Source organism: Hyperolius riggenbachi, chromosome 1 (genome assembly GCF_040937935.1).
Source record: "Hyperolius riggenbachi isolate aHypRig1 chromosome 1, aHypRig1.pri, whole genome shotgun sequence".
Classification (NCBI taxonomy): domain Eukaryota; kingdom Metazoa; phylum Chordata; class Amphibia; order Anura; family Hyperoliidae; genus Hyperolius; species Hyperolius riggenbachi.
In genome coordinates, this window is record NC_090646.1 from 595488788 (window position 1) to 595505922 (window position 17135).

The window sequence follows — 17135 nt, forward strand, 5'->3', positions numbered from 1 at the left end:
GCTGCCTCCTGGCGTATTTTTTTTATACCGCCAGGAGGGTTAATAACAGGTTGTTAATGTCGCACCATGCAGTCAGGTTCCTAACTTCTTCTCTGTACAGCTGTATCTCAAGAAGCCTCTAGATGGTGTCATAGATATGAGACACAGCAATTGAAACACAGGAAGAATCCCAGATCTTGGCACCGACACGTTGCTTGCACGGTCCGCTCCACAAGTCTTGAACAGTGCACTCTGCACACCACGTTGCAGGGGATGGAGGGCACAGACACAGCAGGGCGCCAGCTGGCAAGAGCAGGATCACTAGTGCACAATCCTTACGCTCCTCTGCCATTAAAAAAACCCTGCTCCCCCATCTGTTTTGCTCCACTGACTCGCATATAAGCCGAGGGAATAACTTTTCCGCACATTTTTTATGCTGAAAAATTAGGCTTATATGCGAGTATATACAGTATGTTATGAGGGTATATCACTGTTATTTTGCAAGTAAGGGCTTGTAATCATTGAGTGACGCAAAACTGAAAAAATACACCTTTATTTCCAAATAAAATATTGTCACCATACATTGTACTAGGGAGATAATTTAAAGAGAATCTGTATTGTTAAAATCGCACAAAAGTAAACATACCAGTGCGTTAGGGGACATCTTCTATTCCCCTCTGTCACAATTTCGCCGCTCCACGCTGCATTAAAAGTGGTTGAAAACAGTTTAAAAAGTTTGTTTATAAACAAACAAAATGGCCACCAAAACAGGAAGTAGGTTGATGTACAGTATGTCCACACATAGAAAATACATCCATACACAATCAGGCTGTATACAGCCTTCCTTTTGAATCTCAAGAGATCATTTGTGTGTTTCTTTCCCCCTTCAGCTCTCATCCACTGAAGTGTCAGGCTGTTTCTTACTGCAGAGTGCAGACAGCTCTGCCGGTATGTAATTCATCAGTATGTGAAAGCCCAGCCAGCTCAAAGGACGATTTATCCAGCTTGTAAAAGATAATAGAGCAGAGAGAAGCTGCCCTAATCTAAATAACACACAGGCAGTGTGCAGAGAGGGGCCTGGAGGGGGGAGATGCATCACAGAACCACAACACTGAAGAACTTGGCAGCCTTCCAGACACAGGGCGACAAGTCCGACAGGGGAGAGATAAGCTGATTTATTACAGAGATGGTAATAGAAGAAAGTGCTGCAGTAAGCCAGAGCACATTAGAATAGGTATAGGAACTTGTAGGATGGTAGAAAATAGGATTACATTTTTGTTACGGAGTCTCTTTAATGGTTGTAATAAGCGGGACCAATGGGCAAATAAAATGTGTAGCTTTTATGCATGGTAGCGCGTTTTATTTTTAAACTATAATGGCCAAAAACTGAGAAATAATAATGTATTTTTTTTTGTATTACTTCAGCTAAAATGCATTTGGGATAAAATAATTCTTAGCAAAACGTACCACCCGTAGAAAGCCTAATTGGTGGCGGAAAAAAAAACCAAGATAAAGATCATTTTGTTGTAGTTAGTGATAACAGTATTGGTGAATGGAAGGAAGGAATGCTGAAAGGTGAAAATTGTTTTGATCCATAAGCGGAAAATCCCTCAGTGGTGAAGTGGTTAATGTCTGTCAAATATTTTCATAAGGCTAGGCTCACAGTGGGACATTGCACTACGTTCCCTGTATGACAGGAAGGCAACGGAAGGAAAAAGTAGTACTACATGTTACGGCCGCAATGCATTGCATGCAGTGAAGCATAAATTCACTGAAAAGTAAGCTTCACTGTGCCTATCAACACTAACCCATTATATCCTAACGCTACCGCCGCACTGTGAACGTCAATTAGGAGGTGCATCTCGGTGCAGTAAGACGCATTACAAAGCAGCCATTACACAGCACTGCACCACTGGGAACAAGACCTAGGGGTTTGGTGGTAAACACTAAAGCTTGGTTCACACATAAAAAGGTGTTCAGTTCTGTCCTGGCAGTTTTTGACAATTGGCATCAGTTTTGCACGCGTTTCTATGGCTGTGTTCACACATAAATCTCTACATTTCCAGTCCTGTCAGTTTTGTATGTGTTCACACTTAAAAGGTGTACATTTTCGGTCCAGGCAGGTAAAACTGACAGAAAACTGATGCATAACTGACGGGACAGGACAGCAAAGGACTGTACCGGAAATGTACAGATTTATGTGTGAACTAAGCCTTAATAAATAATGCTGCCAGTGATTGGCAGTTTTAGCAGGCGTTTGCAAGTGATTTCACTAGCAATGACTAGAAGATTCAGGGACTCTCTGGAGGAAGAACTGTGTGTCACAGTCAGGGCTGATTTGCCTCCATTCACAATACATGTGCGGTAAACAAATTTTTAAGGAAGAATTACTGACAGCGGTAATTACCATTTTTTTTCCACAGCCACAAAATATTTTCTAAGTGCGAGTAAATGTTGGTAAAAATAGTGCAGCAACATGGTAGTAATATTTCAAAAAAAGTCATTGAAAGTGCAGAATAAGTGTGGAAAACATCTAAATAAATTTTTACTGACATGACTTTTTCTGCAAACTTCTTTTTCTGCAAACTTCAGTTGATTTTCTGACACTTTGTTACCGCATCTCATTGTGAGTGGAGGCCATTGTGGGCACAGCCAAATATTTTATGTGAACCTAATGGTATCCATACATCTAGCTATGATGGGCCGACTCGACCAAGAGACAAATCTCTCTCTGATCGAATCTTATTAAAGAGAGATCCGTCGGCTGTCCATACACCGCAGGCTGATTCCCGATCAATTTCAGCACGAATTCTTTTGAGTAACGTCCGTGTCCGCCGCTGTTGCCATAATGTACAATGTGTGACATTTGTGCATTTATACATTACTTGTCCCGTGTCCGCCAGTCTTCTGAATCCTCTGCTCTTCTATAGCCGCATACACACTGCCAGCGTGGTGTGTGATGTCGTACATGCGCCAGCGTGCTATGCACCGGCATCGTGTACTGTATGTTGCTAAAAGAAGAGCGGGGATTAAGAAGACAGACACCAGGACATGGGACAGGTACTGTATAAATGCACACATTACATACATTTATACACACAGAGCCAGGGGTTTCATTGTGATCGTCGCTCATCCCAATATTGCTGGCTGGCACTGCCACGCACCAGACCAACCACGCCCGACATCTTACAGCATATCCAACCGATATATGCAACCCAAATTGGTCGCATTGTTGGCCGGCCAAGCACTTGGACACACCGATTTTTATCAGATTATAATAATCAAATTGGATGGTCAATCGGACACCAAGTTGCCTGATGTATGGCCACCTTAACAGATATAACTAGAATCGATTTATGGACACCACCGACGGACCAGAGTCAGTAAAATGAGATCCAAATAATTTTGAATGCATACAAAATTCAAGGAGGACTGCACCCCACTATAACCCTACAGAGCACAGGAAACAGACTGCACAGAGTTACTGCTTACAGCACTAGAAGCCTTGCACCCCACTACTGTTAATGCAACCCTCCTGTATAGGACTTCTTCAGTGCTCAGCACTCGCAGATTAACCATCAGAACATTTACAAATCAAAATACTGTAGTTATGGCACTGAAGCCCCGCACATACCCCACACAACAACACACATTGCTGTCCCCAGAGTGCCCCCGCCCCCTCCCTGCACTCTGCTGTCCCCAGGGTCCCCGCCCCGCCCCCTCCCTGCACTCATGAAGTCTCAGGAGACAGAAGTAAACTCCAGCTCCCCTCTCCTGTCTCCCACCTCCGGTGACGTCACGCCGCTGTGCGTGCTGCCAGTCTGGGCTGGTGGCTGGAGGGGCGCAGAGGGCAGCGGCGGAGTTGGGAGAACTCCGGACGGCGATAGAATGAAGCGGCTGAAGGACTTTCCGTGACTCCCGTGCAGCGGCCATGGGGGGCGAGAACTTCCTCCGGTGTGTGGGGCTTGTGCTGGGGATCCTGCTGTGCCGCAGCTGCCTGCAGATCCGAGCAGGTGAGATCACTGCAGCTCAATGACAAGTCCTCCACTAATGCTGCTCTATACACAGTATAACCTGTGGCCCTTGTAACCCTGAATGCTCTCCTTACACAGCATTACCTGCGCCCCTTGTAACCCTAACTGCTGCTATCTATACACAGCATTACCTGTGCCTCTTGTAACCCTAACTGCTGGTATCTATATACAGCATTACCTGTGCCCCTTGTAACTCTAACTGCTGCTATCTATACACAGCATTACCTGTGCCTCTTGTAACCCTAACTGCTGCTATCTATACACAGCATTACCTGTGCCCCTTGTAACCCTAACTGCTGCTATCTATACCAGGGCTGTGGAGTCGGTCCAAAAATCCACCGACTCCGACTCCTCAGTTTAGGATTCCTCCGACTCCACGACTCCGACTCCTCTAATTTGCATATTACAATTTTGTTGATTAAAAGTATGTAACATGAAATTCGTCTCTTAACTGCCAACGCTTAGGAATTTTACAAGACAACTGAAGTGAGAAGGATATGTAGACTACTATATTTATTCCCTTTAGACTAAAACTAGTCCTTGGTAAGAGTACTTGTAAAAGGTACAAACCGGAACAAAGAACATCTATCAGGCCCTAGGCAATGTAAGTGTGGGTACATGTAAGAATGATGTGCAGGTACTCTGCAGGGGAATGAGGAGATTGTAAACAGACAACACCTCTGTGTTCAATGTGCACAGCATTCTCAGTGGATTCCCTGCAGCTCTGTGGGGAGTGCATATGTAGAGTATAGTACTACTGTGTAACAAAGTAAACCTGAGACAGATGAAATTAAAGTTTTATACATACCTGGGGCTTCCTCCAGCCCCCTTCAGGATAATCAGTCCCTCGTTGTCCTCCTCCACCACCTGGATCTTCTGCTATGAGTCCAGGTACTTGAGCCAGTCAGGCGTAGTGCGCATGCACACACTCCGCCGCCAGGAGCATACTACACCTGTGCAGCACTATTGCGCAGGTGCAGAATGTTCCTGGCTGTGGGAGCGGCATGTGGCCGGACAGCGCTGACTGGCTGAATTACCAGGACTCATAGCAGAAGATCCGGGTGGTGGAGGACAGCGAGGGACTGATTAGCCTGAAGGGGGCTGGAGGAAGCCCCAGGTATGTATAAAACTTTACTTTTCATCCGTCTCAGTTACCCTTTAATTTGTAGTCACCAAACCAAATTTTAATAACATATCACATTATTTGATTTCATCAGCAATGGGAGTGCATACATTTGCATAAATCAGCATCAGTGCAGAATTATTTCCATCTCGTTGACTATCTCTATTAGTGACAAAGCTACACATCAGGCTTTATTCTTACAGCATAGATGTTATTTAGTATATATAAGAGATTCCTGTGTACACATCATATATACAGTCACAATCAGATATGTATATCTGACCTTAAAATACGGGGACTGCTTTATTGAAGCAGCACAAGTAACTAATTTTGATTGGTTTATTTCATTTTTGTGGACTAAGCACAGCTATTACTGTATATATACTGTATATATACATTATTTTTAATGACTATTATCTGAGAAATAGAACATTTTATCATATTTTCTATTTTAATTACAGTTACAAATTCATTAGGAGTCGGAGTCGGTGCATTTTTTCCCGACTCCGACTTCAACTCCAGGCACCCAAAATTGCCCGACTCCACGACTCCGACTCCGACTCCACAGCCCTGATCTATACACAGCATTACCTGTGCCCCTTGTAACCCTAACTGCTGCTATCTATACACAGCATTACCTGTGCCCCTTGTAACCCTAACTGCTGCTATCTATATTAGGCCTGAACGATTTTAGGAAAAAATTGAATTGAGCGATTTCTGTCCAAAATTACGATTTCGATTTGATTCACGTTTTCCTTCAAATCAAGCTTTGTTCCCCCCCCCCCCCTCCCCTTTGTGCCTCTCTGTTCCCTCTCTGTCCCCGTCTCTCATTGTGCCCCCTTTGCCTCTTCATGCCTCCTCTGGGTCTCTCTCTTGCCTCCTTTGTGTCTCTGTGCCCACACTGTCTCTCTCTGTGCCTCCTCTGTCCCCCAAGTTGCATTAGTTGTGGACAGCTTCAAGTACTAGTCCAGCGATGCCCATCTATCCACTTTGCCTCCTGCAGGCTCTAATGCACGGCATACTTCCTGTATATCATGTGACATACAGGAACCCAAAGTTTTGCCAAGCACACGAGGCGGCAGAGGGTGATGGAAGGTATGTCCAACGCTGCGGGCACTGGGACTTTGGGAAAGTTTGAAGGCGCTTCTTCAAACTTCCTCATGTGGAAATGACGTGATCGCGATATTCGCCACTTTGACGATTCTGAAATTGTGATCTTGGTGATCGCGATTTCGATTTAAATTCGATTTATCTTTCAGGCCCAATCTATATACAGCATTACCTGTGCCCCTTGTAACCCTAACTGCTGCTATCTATATACAGCATTACCTGTGCCCCTTGTAACCCTGATAGATAGATAGATAGATAGATAGATAGATAGATAGATAGATAGATAGATAGATCAGTAGATTCCATCTAGTAGGCAGCATTTGCTGTATACTTTAACATTTTAATGTGAAATTCGTGTTGTGGGAAAACACACACAAGTACCCAAGTGTGAGTCACTGTAAATATAAGAATCATAGACTTGTGTTCTGAATAATGCATTATATTTAAGTGACCTACAGTAGTGGTTTTGTTCTTTTTCTGTGTTTTGTGTATGTTTTAGAAAGGCCTACGTGTGATTACGACTGGAGAATATTTTTCATATGGCCACAAAAGTTTTGGCAAAGCAATGCTGGATGTCCATCGTTGCCATGAAAGAATAAAGGTGCCCGTTAACGATACAATCAGATGCAATTTTTCGACGCAATATTTACAATCAAATTGTACAGAAAACAGCACATTGTTTGGTGAAAATCAATGTCAAACTATTCTTTGGTTGATTAGAACAGAAAATTTAATGAATCCGAAACTTGAATTTTCTGATCGTATCTGAAGAAAGAACATGTCCTAATCTACCTGGTTATGGGAATAATCGAGAAGTACCTTCTGATTACCTTTGATCGTAAAAAGTTTGTTGAAAGATCATATCTGAGGAAAAAAATTGTACCGTTAATGGGCACCTTAAAGAGACTCAGGGATGAGTCATATGGCCGTTTTTTTACTTACTCGGGGCTTCTTCCAGTCCATAAGCACGGATGCGTCCCTCGCTGTCCTCCTGCTGTCTCCCGTTGAGCCGTGGTGAGCCCAGGTAACAGGCTCAGTCTAAGCCAGTCTGGATGCGCAGTAGACCCAGACTGATGTGACTGACCCTGTTATCGGGGCTCACCACAGCTGAACAGCAGACTGCGGGAGGACGGCGAGGGACGCATCTGTGCGTATGGGGCTGGAAGAAGCCCGGGGTAAGTAAAAAAACGACCTCATGACTCATCTCTTCGTCTCTTTAAAGGCCTTTCGAGGCCAGAAAATAAATGTAGTTTTACTCACCTGGGGCTTCTTCCAGCCCCTAGAAGTCATTTGAGTCCCTCGCCGCAGCTCCGTTCTCCTCCTGGGTCCAGCTGCATCCTCTAAGGATTGCTGACCCCCGATGGGTTGCGTCTTCTGCTCCTCTGCAGTACTACTACCCATCAGGGGACGTGATCCTTGGAGGCGGCTGCCAGTGGGACACAAAGAGAAGAGCTGCGGCAAGGTACCCAAATGACTTCAAGGGGGTGGAAGAAGAACCAGGTAAGTAAAACTTCATTTATTTTCTGGTCTTGGCAGTCCTTTAAAGGGTAGGTCCAGGGTAAAAAATAAACAAAAATCAACTTACCTCGGGCTTCCTCCAGCCCCTGTCCCGTCCTGTGCCCTTGCTGCAGCTCCGGTGGCTCCAAGTTTCCTCCGGTGCAGATGCTGACCTCGCTAAGTCGGCATCTACTTGCGCTCCAGCATGCGGCTCTACTGTGCCTGCGCAGTACAGCCCGGTTGGCGTCAGTGCAACTACGTGAGGTGCACGGTGGAGCGCAGCTAGGCCTCTGATACCGGAGGGTACCTCCAGCCACCGGTGGGGAGCGGAGCTGCGGCAAGGGCACAGTACGGCTGCCAGGGGTTGGAGGAAGCTCAAGGTAAGTTGATTTTTGTTTATTTTTTTACCCTGGATGTGTCCTTTAAGAACCAATTACAGTAGACTCTTGTTATACTGTATTAAACACAGATATAGTAAACTCCATCCCCAGTTCCCCAACCATGTGCCTGTGTATTAATATACAATGTATGACCAATCCTGATATTGCAAACTACTTGGCCAGATCCCTTGAAGCTTACTATAAAGGAATTCTACTGTATGCCTCTTAGGGTTGCCGTGATATACCGGTATTACGGTATATCACGGTTTCAATGTGCATGGTAATCATACCATGCACATTTGTAAAATACCGTTTTTTCCCGCTGCCTTTCGCCGCTTGCGCATCATCACCACTTCCGCATCACCGCTGCCGTTCAGATTTCCCTGTCTACCTCCATGAAAAGCAAGCTCCCGAAGCTATTTCCTGGTTGCGGGAGGCTTGCTGATGCACTGCGCAGGTGCCAGATGGGACGCGCGTCCTATGATGACGCACCTGGAACGCAGAGACTGCTCCCCCATCGGCTGGAGCGCACACGCAGCAGAAGAGCAAGAGCAGTGATTGGCTTAGTAACGGGGCTCTTGTCCCGCCCACCACGGCCAATTAAGAGACAGCCTTTGAAATCTGCCTCTTCAGTATTGCGCGCTGAATGTTCTCTGATATCCCTCTGCCATTCTTCGTTATCCTGCTGCCACTCAATGCCTGGTCCAAGCTCTACAAACAGGACTGGTAAGCTGGGCACATTTTATGCAGTATTACATCGCCGGCACTCTTTCCTTTCCACTTGTGCCACCTATGACTGCCTACACCTATCCCTGGCTACCTATGCTACGGCCACCTATTACTGCCTACACCCTATCCCTGGCTACCTATGCTACGGCCACCTACTACTGCCTACACCACCCTATCCCTGGCTACCTATGCTACGGCCACCTACTACTAGCTACACGTATTCCTGGCTACCTATGCTACGGCCACCTACTACTGCCTACACCCTATCCCTGGCTACCTATGCTGCAGCCACCTACTACTAGCTACACTTATTCCTGGCTACCTATGCTACGGCCACCTACTACTGCCTGCACCCTATCCCTGGCTACCTATGCTACTGCCACCTACTACTGCCTACACCCTATCCCTGGCTACCTATGCTATGGCCACCTACTACAGCCTACACCCTATCCCTGGCTACCTATGCTGCCAGCACCTACTACTAGCTACACTTATTCCTGGCTACCTATGCTACGGCCACCTACTACTGCCTACTCCCTATCCCTGGCTACCTATGCTACCGCCACCTATCCTGGCTACCTATACTACGGCCACCTACTACTGCCTACACCCTATCCCTGGCTACCTATGCTGCCAGCACCTTCTACTAGCTACACTTATTCCTGGCTACCTGTGCTACGGCCACCTACTACTGCCTACACCCTATCCCTGGCTACCTATGCTGCGGCCACCTACTACTAGCTACACTTATTCCTGGCTACCTGTGCTACGGCCACCTACTACTGCCTACACCCTATCCCTGGCTACCTATGCTGCCAGCACCTACTACTAGCTACACTTATTCCTGGCTACCTATGCTACGGCCACCTACTACTGCCTACACCCTATCCCTGGCTACCTATGCTATGGCCACCTACTACTGGCTACACCTATGTCTTACGCCATCAGGAATTTTGCAGGAGCAGGGTGAGCCATTTTACAGTTCCAGAGGGAGTGGGGAACCCCACACTGGGGTGGACGGGCACATTATTTAATGTGTGTGTGTGTGGGGGAGGGGGGGGGCGGGTCCAAATAATTGTATAATACCGTATACCGTGGTATTTTTTTTGACGGTTATCATACCGTGGAATTTCATACCGTTGCAACCTTAATGCCTCTGTAATTTACATGTCAAATTAACAGACCTTTAGGTGCAAGATATTGCTACATTTTCAGAAAGCATCATTCAGATGTTACATTATTCAGCTTGAATCATTACTAAATTATTAGAAAAATAAAAAGATGACATTTGGCCGAACGCTATATTTTTAGGGGTATTTTTCAAGTTTTCTGAGAATAATGCAGTTTAATATGCATTTATTAATTACTGTTATTTTAGAAATAAGTAAAGTTTAATTTTTTTTTACTGAGATACTATAAAATCTGGGTTGTGGATTTTTTTTCTCCCACTTGCAGTCATCGAATGATGCCTTTGAGATCTTATTAAGTGGGTCTGAATTGAAGTCCTGTTATCTGACCTCTGAGTCATACAGGAAAATGCACTTTACCTCTCACTCTCACTCTCTCTCTCTCTCTATATATATATATATATGTATATATATATATAATGTAAATTTCTCTTGGGAGTTACAGTGGATGGCATTGCCGAGGAAATCTATCTGAGCAGCAGCTCAGTTTCACCAATGTGCTAAAATAGGTATTTTCATTGCTTAAATTGCTTGATATATAGCAGGGCTGGGTAGTCGGGACAAAAATCCTAAGTTTATGAAACCACCAAGTCCGACTCCAGGTACCCAAAATTTCTCCGACTCCTCGACTCCAACTCCTTAGTTTATTTTTTACAAAAGTGATGGATTTGGTTCAAAAATCATCCGACTCCTCACTTTTTTGAAACTTCCGCTTCCAACTCCAGGTACCCAAAATTGTTCTGACTCCTCGACTCCGACTCCACAGCCCTGATATATAGAACAGGAAGGGAGGTCAGAACTTGTCATTGGGGTGTGAGTCCGCAGGAAAAAGTGATTTTCTGATTCTGCCCTGTAGTAATAAAAACTAAACAAAGTTTAGAGAATGTTAAGAATATCTGTACTCATTCAGCATACGTGCTATTCTGTTGGCACATAAGCAGGTTGTTTATAGGTAAACAAGATTACATTTAGGGGAAAAATCACATACGTAATTAAACCAAACGTGTGAGTTAAAAAAATAAATAAGTGTTAGAGACTTTCCTCAGGCAGGGAATCAGAGGCTTCTCTGATCCTCCTGCACCCCACTATGCCTGCCGGGACCGTCTTCTTCATGGCCATGCTCTTGTTAATTTATGAGCATGGCCACACTGGGCAGGTGCAAGTATAGCCATGCACGAGCGTCTCTGTGTACAGGCTGCGCTTGCGCTCATAAACTGAATGTAACACTGCCACAAGAAAATATTCAACAAGCCCTTGTCACATGTGTTTAGAGCAGGGCTGCGGAGTCCGAGCAGTTTTGGGTACCTGGAGTCGGTGGTTTTATAAAACTGAGGAGTCGGAGTCGGATGATTTTTGCATCCAATCCACTGCCCTGGTGTTAGACAAATGGGTCGATTCATAAAAGGTCGTGCAAAAAAAAAATCTGGTCTGAAAATTACCGGCGGTAGAAGTTTGGTAAATTACCAAAGTCCATTGACAAAAACCTGTTTGTGACAGCAGTAGAGAGTGGAGTGTCTCTGTGTTGTTACAAGCTATTCCATGCAGTGAGGGCATTACAATAGTAAGAGGCATCCCAGACATCCCTTCAGATGTACATGTTTTGTTATACTGCCTCTGCTTGCTCTGAATCTGTCTGTTAGTCTTTCTTAACATACTGCTTAATTGCCACAGCTTAGATTAACTTCCAATAAACTTGACACATGCTATGCTTAGTTGATTTTCCCCTACACATCTTCAGACAGGAACACAAGAGATTAAACAGCCACACAGCCTAAGGTATTCAGGGGAAGCCTATTTTGTTCTGATCTCGCTCTGCTGCTCTCTGGGGGAGGGGGGGGGGTTAAAGCTTGTCCCACCTGAGCAGACTGAGGGTCCTATTAGATTCCATCATCCTGACTTGCAAAAGACAGGGGCTGTTTCTATTGGCTCCCTGCTCTTGTAAGTCACAGCTCTCACTGCTTCTGCTTGTGAGTCACCCTCTCACAGTCTCCTCACACAGATTCTGCACTCTTTTCACCTCTTCAATGCAGACGGTATTGAACCAATCAGTTTGCTTCTTAAAATGAATGATTGCTGTTATTGCTCTTTTTTACTGAAAGGAGTCACCTTGTGGAACAAGAGTGTGTACACAGATACTAATAGTGTTGCCTGTCAGACTAGAACTTGAACTGCAGGTGGCACTGTGGCAAATTAGTGCTGCACAGAACGCTTATGCTGTTGCTATGCTTGTTACCATAGTAGTGGTCACGCTACTGGCGTACTGCAGGGCACGTTAATAGTCTAACCCGCGGTACTTGCTCACGAAGGAAGAGTAATATTGCAGTGCGCTGTCTGTGCATGGCAATATTACCACAGTTACGTGCATCAGGCCCTTTGTCACATGTCACCTCAGCTACACTTTGAGAGAGCATCATTTTTAAAGCAAACCTGTGCACTCCAGGATAAAGATTTAGATACTTACTTAGGTAGAGGCTTCCCACATGCCCCTCCCGACCTCCAACCCCAAAAGAGCGTATACCCAAACAAGCACGGCTGCACTATGGAGGCGCAGGATTGCTTGCACAGTAGCAAGGAGCTTCGGAGCATGTTTGGCAGAGCTCTACTATACACATACTGGATTCTCCCAGAGGCGCTCATTATCAGCCGTCTCAGCCGAGTTTCATCTGGCATTGGTTCAGAGTTTTAAGCCTGGTACACACTTTCAATTATGATTGGCCAATCACTGACCAATTTTACCAACTCCATGTAGTATGAGGGTTTACCTACACAATCTATTCATAGTATTCAATATCTGTTGACCCTCATACTCCATGAAGGTGGCAAAACTGGTCAATGATTGGCCAGTCATAATTGAAAGTGTGTACCAGGCTTTAGTTTTCTAAGTGCAGCCAGTCTTTTATTAGATTGATGCATTATACTTTTTATTTTGGCATTATACATGTTAGCAGGGTTAGTGGTAGACACGCATACAGATTCATAGGAACAATTGCGTCTGCGATCCCATTTCCGAGTGCCGCCTCCGGGGGAATCACATGCAATGCAGAGCCGCACTGAGGCACGGTCATCTACGTTGCAGTGGAAACTGGCCCTTAAAGAGACTCTGTAACATCAAAAACCTCCCCTGGGGGGTACAAGACCCCCGTGGGACAGAGGACAGTGTGAGAAGCCTCATTAGGATCCGGAGGCTTCCCACACTGTCCTCTGTCCCACGGGGGTCTTGCTGCAGCCCTCCGAACAGCCGGCGACAGACCCGACTGTAGATTCAATATTTACCTTTGCTGGCTCCAGCGGGGGCGCTGTGGCTGCTTTCGGCTCGGAAATAGACGGAAATACCCGATCTCCGTTGGGTCCGCTCTACTGCGCAGGCGCCAGAAACTTGCGCCTGCGCAGTAGAGCAGACCCGACGGCGATCGGGTATTTCCGCCTACTTTGGAGCCGACAGCCGTCAGAGCGCCTGCACAGGAGCCGGGAAGGTAAATATTGACGTCACCGCTGCACGGAGGGCTGCAGCGAGACCCCTGAGGGACGGAGGACGGCGTGGGAAGCCTCATTAGGATCCGGAGGCTTCCCCCACCCGAGGTGAGTACCCCCCAGGGGACGTTTTGACGTTACAGTTCCTCTTTAATTGACTGCATTTGTGCAACTAGTGTGCAGTGAGGCTTAGTACACACATCTGATTTGGATGAGCCATTTTTACCATTTCCATGGAGTGTGAGAGCCCCCTACACTGTCCTTTCAAAGCATTCAAAATCTGTTGGCCCTCATGCTACATGGAGGTAGTCAAATTGTCCAATCAACATTGGGTGCGTGAATGCAGCCTGAAGGTTCGTACACACTCAGCCTAGGCAGCTGCACATTGTCCCTCGCTGTCCTCCATAGTGACAGAATATGTTGCTAACAGGCTACACATGTGCCTAACTAGCCATAACCTAACCTCTTCTTACTCTCACACAGAACCCCCTCATGGTGGTTCCTAACCCTAAATCCCCCCTGGTGGTGCCTAACCCTAAGACCCTCCTAATGGTGCCTAACCTTAACACCCCACAATCCCCGATAACAATAAAAGGATACATTTCAATATAAGCGCAGCCGCCCGCTTAATAGCGTAACGTCTATCGATATTACGATATAACAATTGCTCCCATATATTACGATAAATTACAATTGCACCCATTTTTGGCCGTGACTTTTTTAACTGCTCCTCCAGAGGCTGCCCAAACGCTGTGGTAAAATGCATTGTATATTACGAACTTGGCCCTGAGCTTCTCGTTTGGTTGGTGTTTGTAAGGTGAGAAGGGGTATACAGTACATCCAAAAACGGCGCTGGGAAATGTGGGCGCAGGGTGAAGCCGAAAATCATCTCACCCTGCGCCTGCAAAATCCTGGTGATGTTTATTACCGGTACTATTACCCCTCCAGGCTGCCATGGACTCAGGAAAATGATGTCGTTCGGCTGCCAGCTATTGCTGCCGGACAGATTGCACTGTTTTTCTCGTAATTTGGGTTCTTTCTTTTGCCGGCGCCCAAATTACCCTCTGAGTACCGCTATAGCCGTAATTCATATTACAGCCTATGACAGCACCCAATCCCGTAATTCATATTACAGCCTATGACTGCACCCAATCCCGTAATTCATATTACAGCCTATGATAGCACCCAATCCCATAATTCATATTACAGCCTATGACTGCACCCAATCCCATAATTCATATTACAGCCTATGACAGCACCCAATCCCGTAATTCATATTACAGCCTATGACAGCACCCAATCCCGTAATTCATATTACAGCCTATGACAGCACCCAATCCCGTAATTCATATTACAGCCTATGACAGCACCCAATCCCATAATTCATATTACAGCCTATGACAGCACCCAATCCCATAATTCATATTTCAGCCTATGACAGCACCCAATCCCATAATTCATATTACAGCCTATGACTGCACCCAATCCCGTAATTCATATTACAGCCTATGACAGCACCCAATCCCGTAATTCATATTACAGCCTATGACTGCACCCAATCCCGTAATTCATATTACAGCCTATGACAGCACCCAATCCCGTAATTCATATTACAGCCTATGACTGCACCCAATTCCGTAATTCATATTACAGCCTATGACAGCACCCAATACCGTAATTCATATTACAGCCTATGACAGCACCCAATCCCTTAATTCATATTACAGCCTATGACAGCACCCAATCCCGTAATTCATATTACAGCCTATGACTGCACCCAATCCCGTAATTCATATTACAGCCTATGACTGCACCCAATCCCGTAATTCATATTACAGCCTATGACAGCACCCAATCCCGTAATTCATATTACAGCCTATGACAGCACCCAATCCCATAATTCATATTACAGCCTATGACAGCACCCAATCCCATAATTCATATTACAGCCTATGACAGCACCCAATCCCGTAATTCATATTACAGCCTATGACTGCACCCAATCCCGTAATTCATATTACAGCCTATGACTGCACCCAATCCCGTAATTCATATTACAGCCTATGACAGCACCCAATCCCGTAATTCATATTACAGCCTATGACAGCACCCAATCCCGTAATTCATATTACAGCCTATGACAGCACCCAATCCCGTAATTCATATTACAGCCTATGACTGCACCCAATCCCGTAATTCATATTACAGCCTATGACTGCACCCAATCCCGTAATTCATATTACAGCCTATGACAGCACCCAATCCCGTAATTCATATTACAGCCTATGACAGCACCCAATCCCGTAATTCATATTACAGCCTATGACAGCACCCAATCCCGTAATTCATATTACAGCCTATGACAGCACCCAATCCCGTAATTCATATTACAGCCTATGACTGCACCCAATGTCCTTTTAGCCTGTCTCGCAGAGGAGTGCTTGTTTCTTCTTTTACTTATTGCAATAGTATTTTTTACCATTTTATTCTCCTCTGTATAGTAAACTTTATTGTCATATGTTCAGTTTTTGTACTGCTCAAGCTTACTACTTCTCTAGGGTATTTTTGAAAATTTGAGTGTGAACTTCTATATCCAAAATTAGCAGTTAATTAGGCAGGAGTATTTACTGGCCTCCATACATATTATTCCTCACTGGAAACAGTAGTGAGAGCAGGCGCTGGAGTAACATAATGTTTCCAGGCCTCTGTGTAAAACGTTCTGGCTTGCAGAGACAGACTGCTGCTGCTCCAGCATGATGTACAGTTGAGAAGCCTGTAATGTGTGGAGGAGTGGCGGGGATTAGAAAGCAGATGTCATTTACTACTTTAAAGACCAACAGCTGAGACCCGCTCTACCTCCTAAAATATACAGAAGTGCCCATGTGAAAATGTTCACTTGTACTCGCCCTGCTAAACTCGCACTTTCCCAGAAGGCTGATTAATAACAGGAGTTCTTAGCTGAAAAAAGGCCTACGTGATTTCTGCAACAATTTTTCTGACAATGATTTTTCTGCTGGTGATGATGGGCTGGTTGGCCTGGCTGCTGGTGATGCTGGGCTGGCTGGCCTGGCTGCTGGTGATGTTGGGCTGGCTGCTGGTGATGCTGGTGAGGCTGGCCTGACTGCTGGTGATGCTGGGCTGGCTGCTGGTGATGCTGGGCTGGCTACTGGTAATGCTGGGCTGGCTGCTGGTGATACTGGCCTGGCTGTTGGTGATGCTGGGCTGGCTGCTGGTGATGTTGGGCTGGCTTGCCTGGCCGATAATAATGCTGGGCTAACTGGCTGCTGGCCTGGCTGGAGGTGATGCTCCAGCCAGGTGATTCTGGGCTGACTGGCCTGGCTGCTGGTGATTCTGGGCTGAGTGGCCTGCCTGCTGCTGGTGATGTTGGGCTGGCCTGGCTGGAGGTAATTCTGGGCTGACTGGCCTGGCTGCTGGTGATACTGGGCTGGCTAGATGTGATGCTGAGCTGGATGGAGGTGATGCTAAGGTAGCGGGCCTGGCCGGTGGTAATACTGGGCTGGCTTGCCTGGCCGATGATGATGCTAGGCTGGCTGGAGGTGATGCTGAGTTGGTGGACCTGGCCAGTGGTGATGCTGGGCTGGCTGGCCTGGCTGCTGGTGATGTT

The 17135-nt window shown here is 46.0% G+C and overlaps 1 protein-coding gene across 3 annotated transcripts in view; it reads left to right on the forward strand.

Moving 5' to 3' along the window:
* The first annotated feature begins 3815 nt into the window (after nt 1-3815).
* Nucleotides 3816-17135, forward strand: part of LOC137528104 (chondroitin sulfate proteoglycan 4-like) — a 157990-nt gene continuing 144670 nt past the window's right edge. For all 3 annotated transcript variants that reach the window (XM_068249395.1, XM_068249402.1, XM_068249389.1), the window contains exon 1: nt 3816-3992. In XM_068249395.1, the coding sequence (XP_068105496.1) occupies nt 3911-3992 (82 nt within the window). In that variant the 5' untranslated portion in view covers nt 3816-3910. The remainder of the gene's footprint in view (nt 3993-17135) is intronic.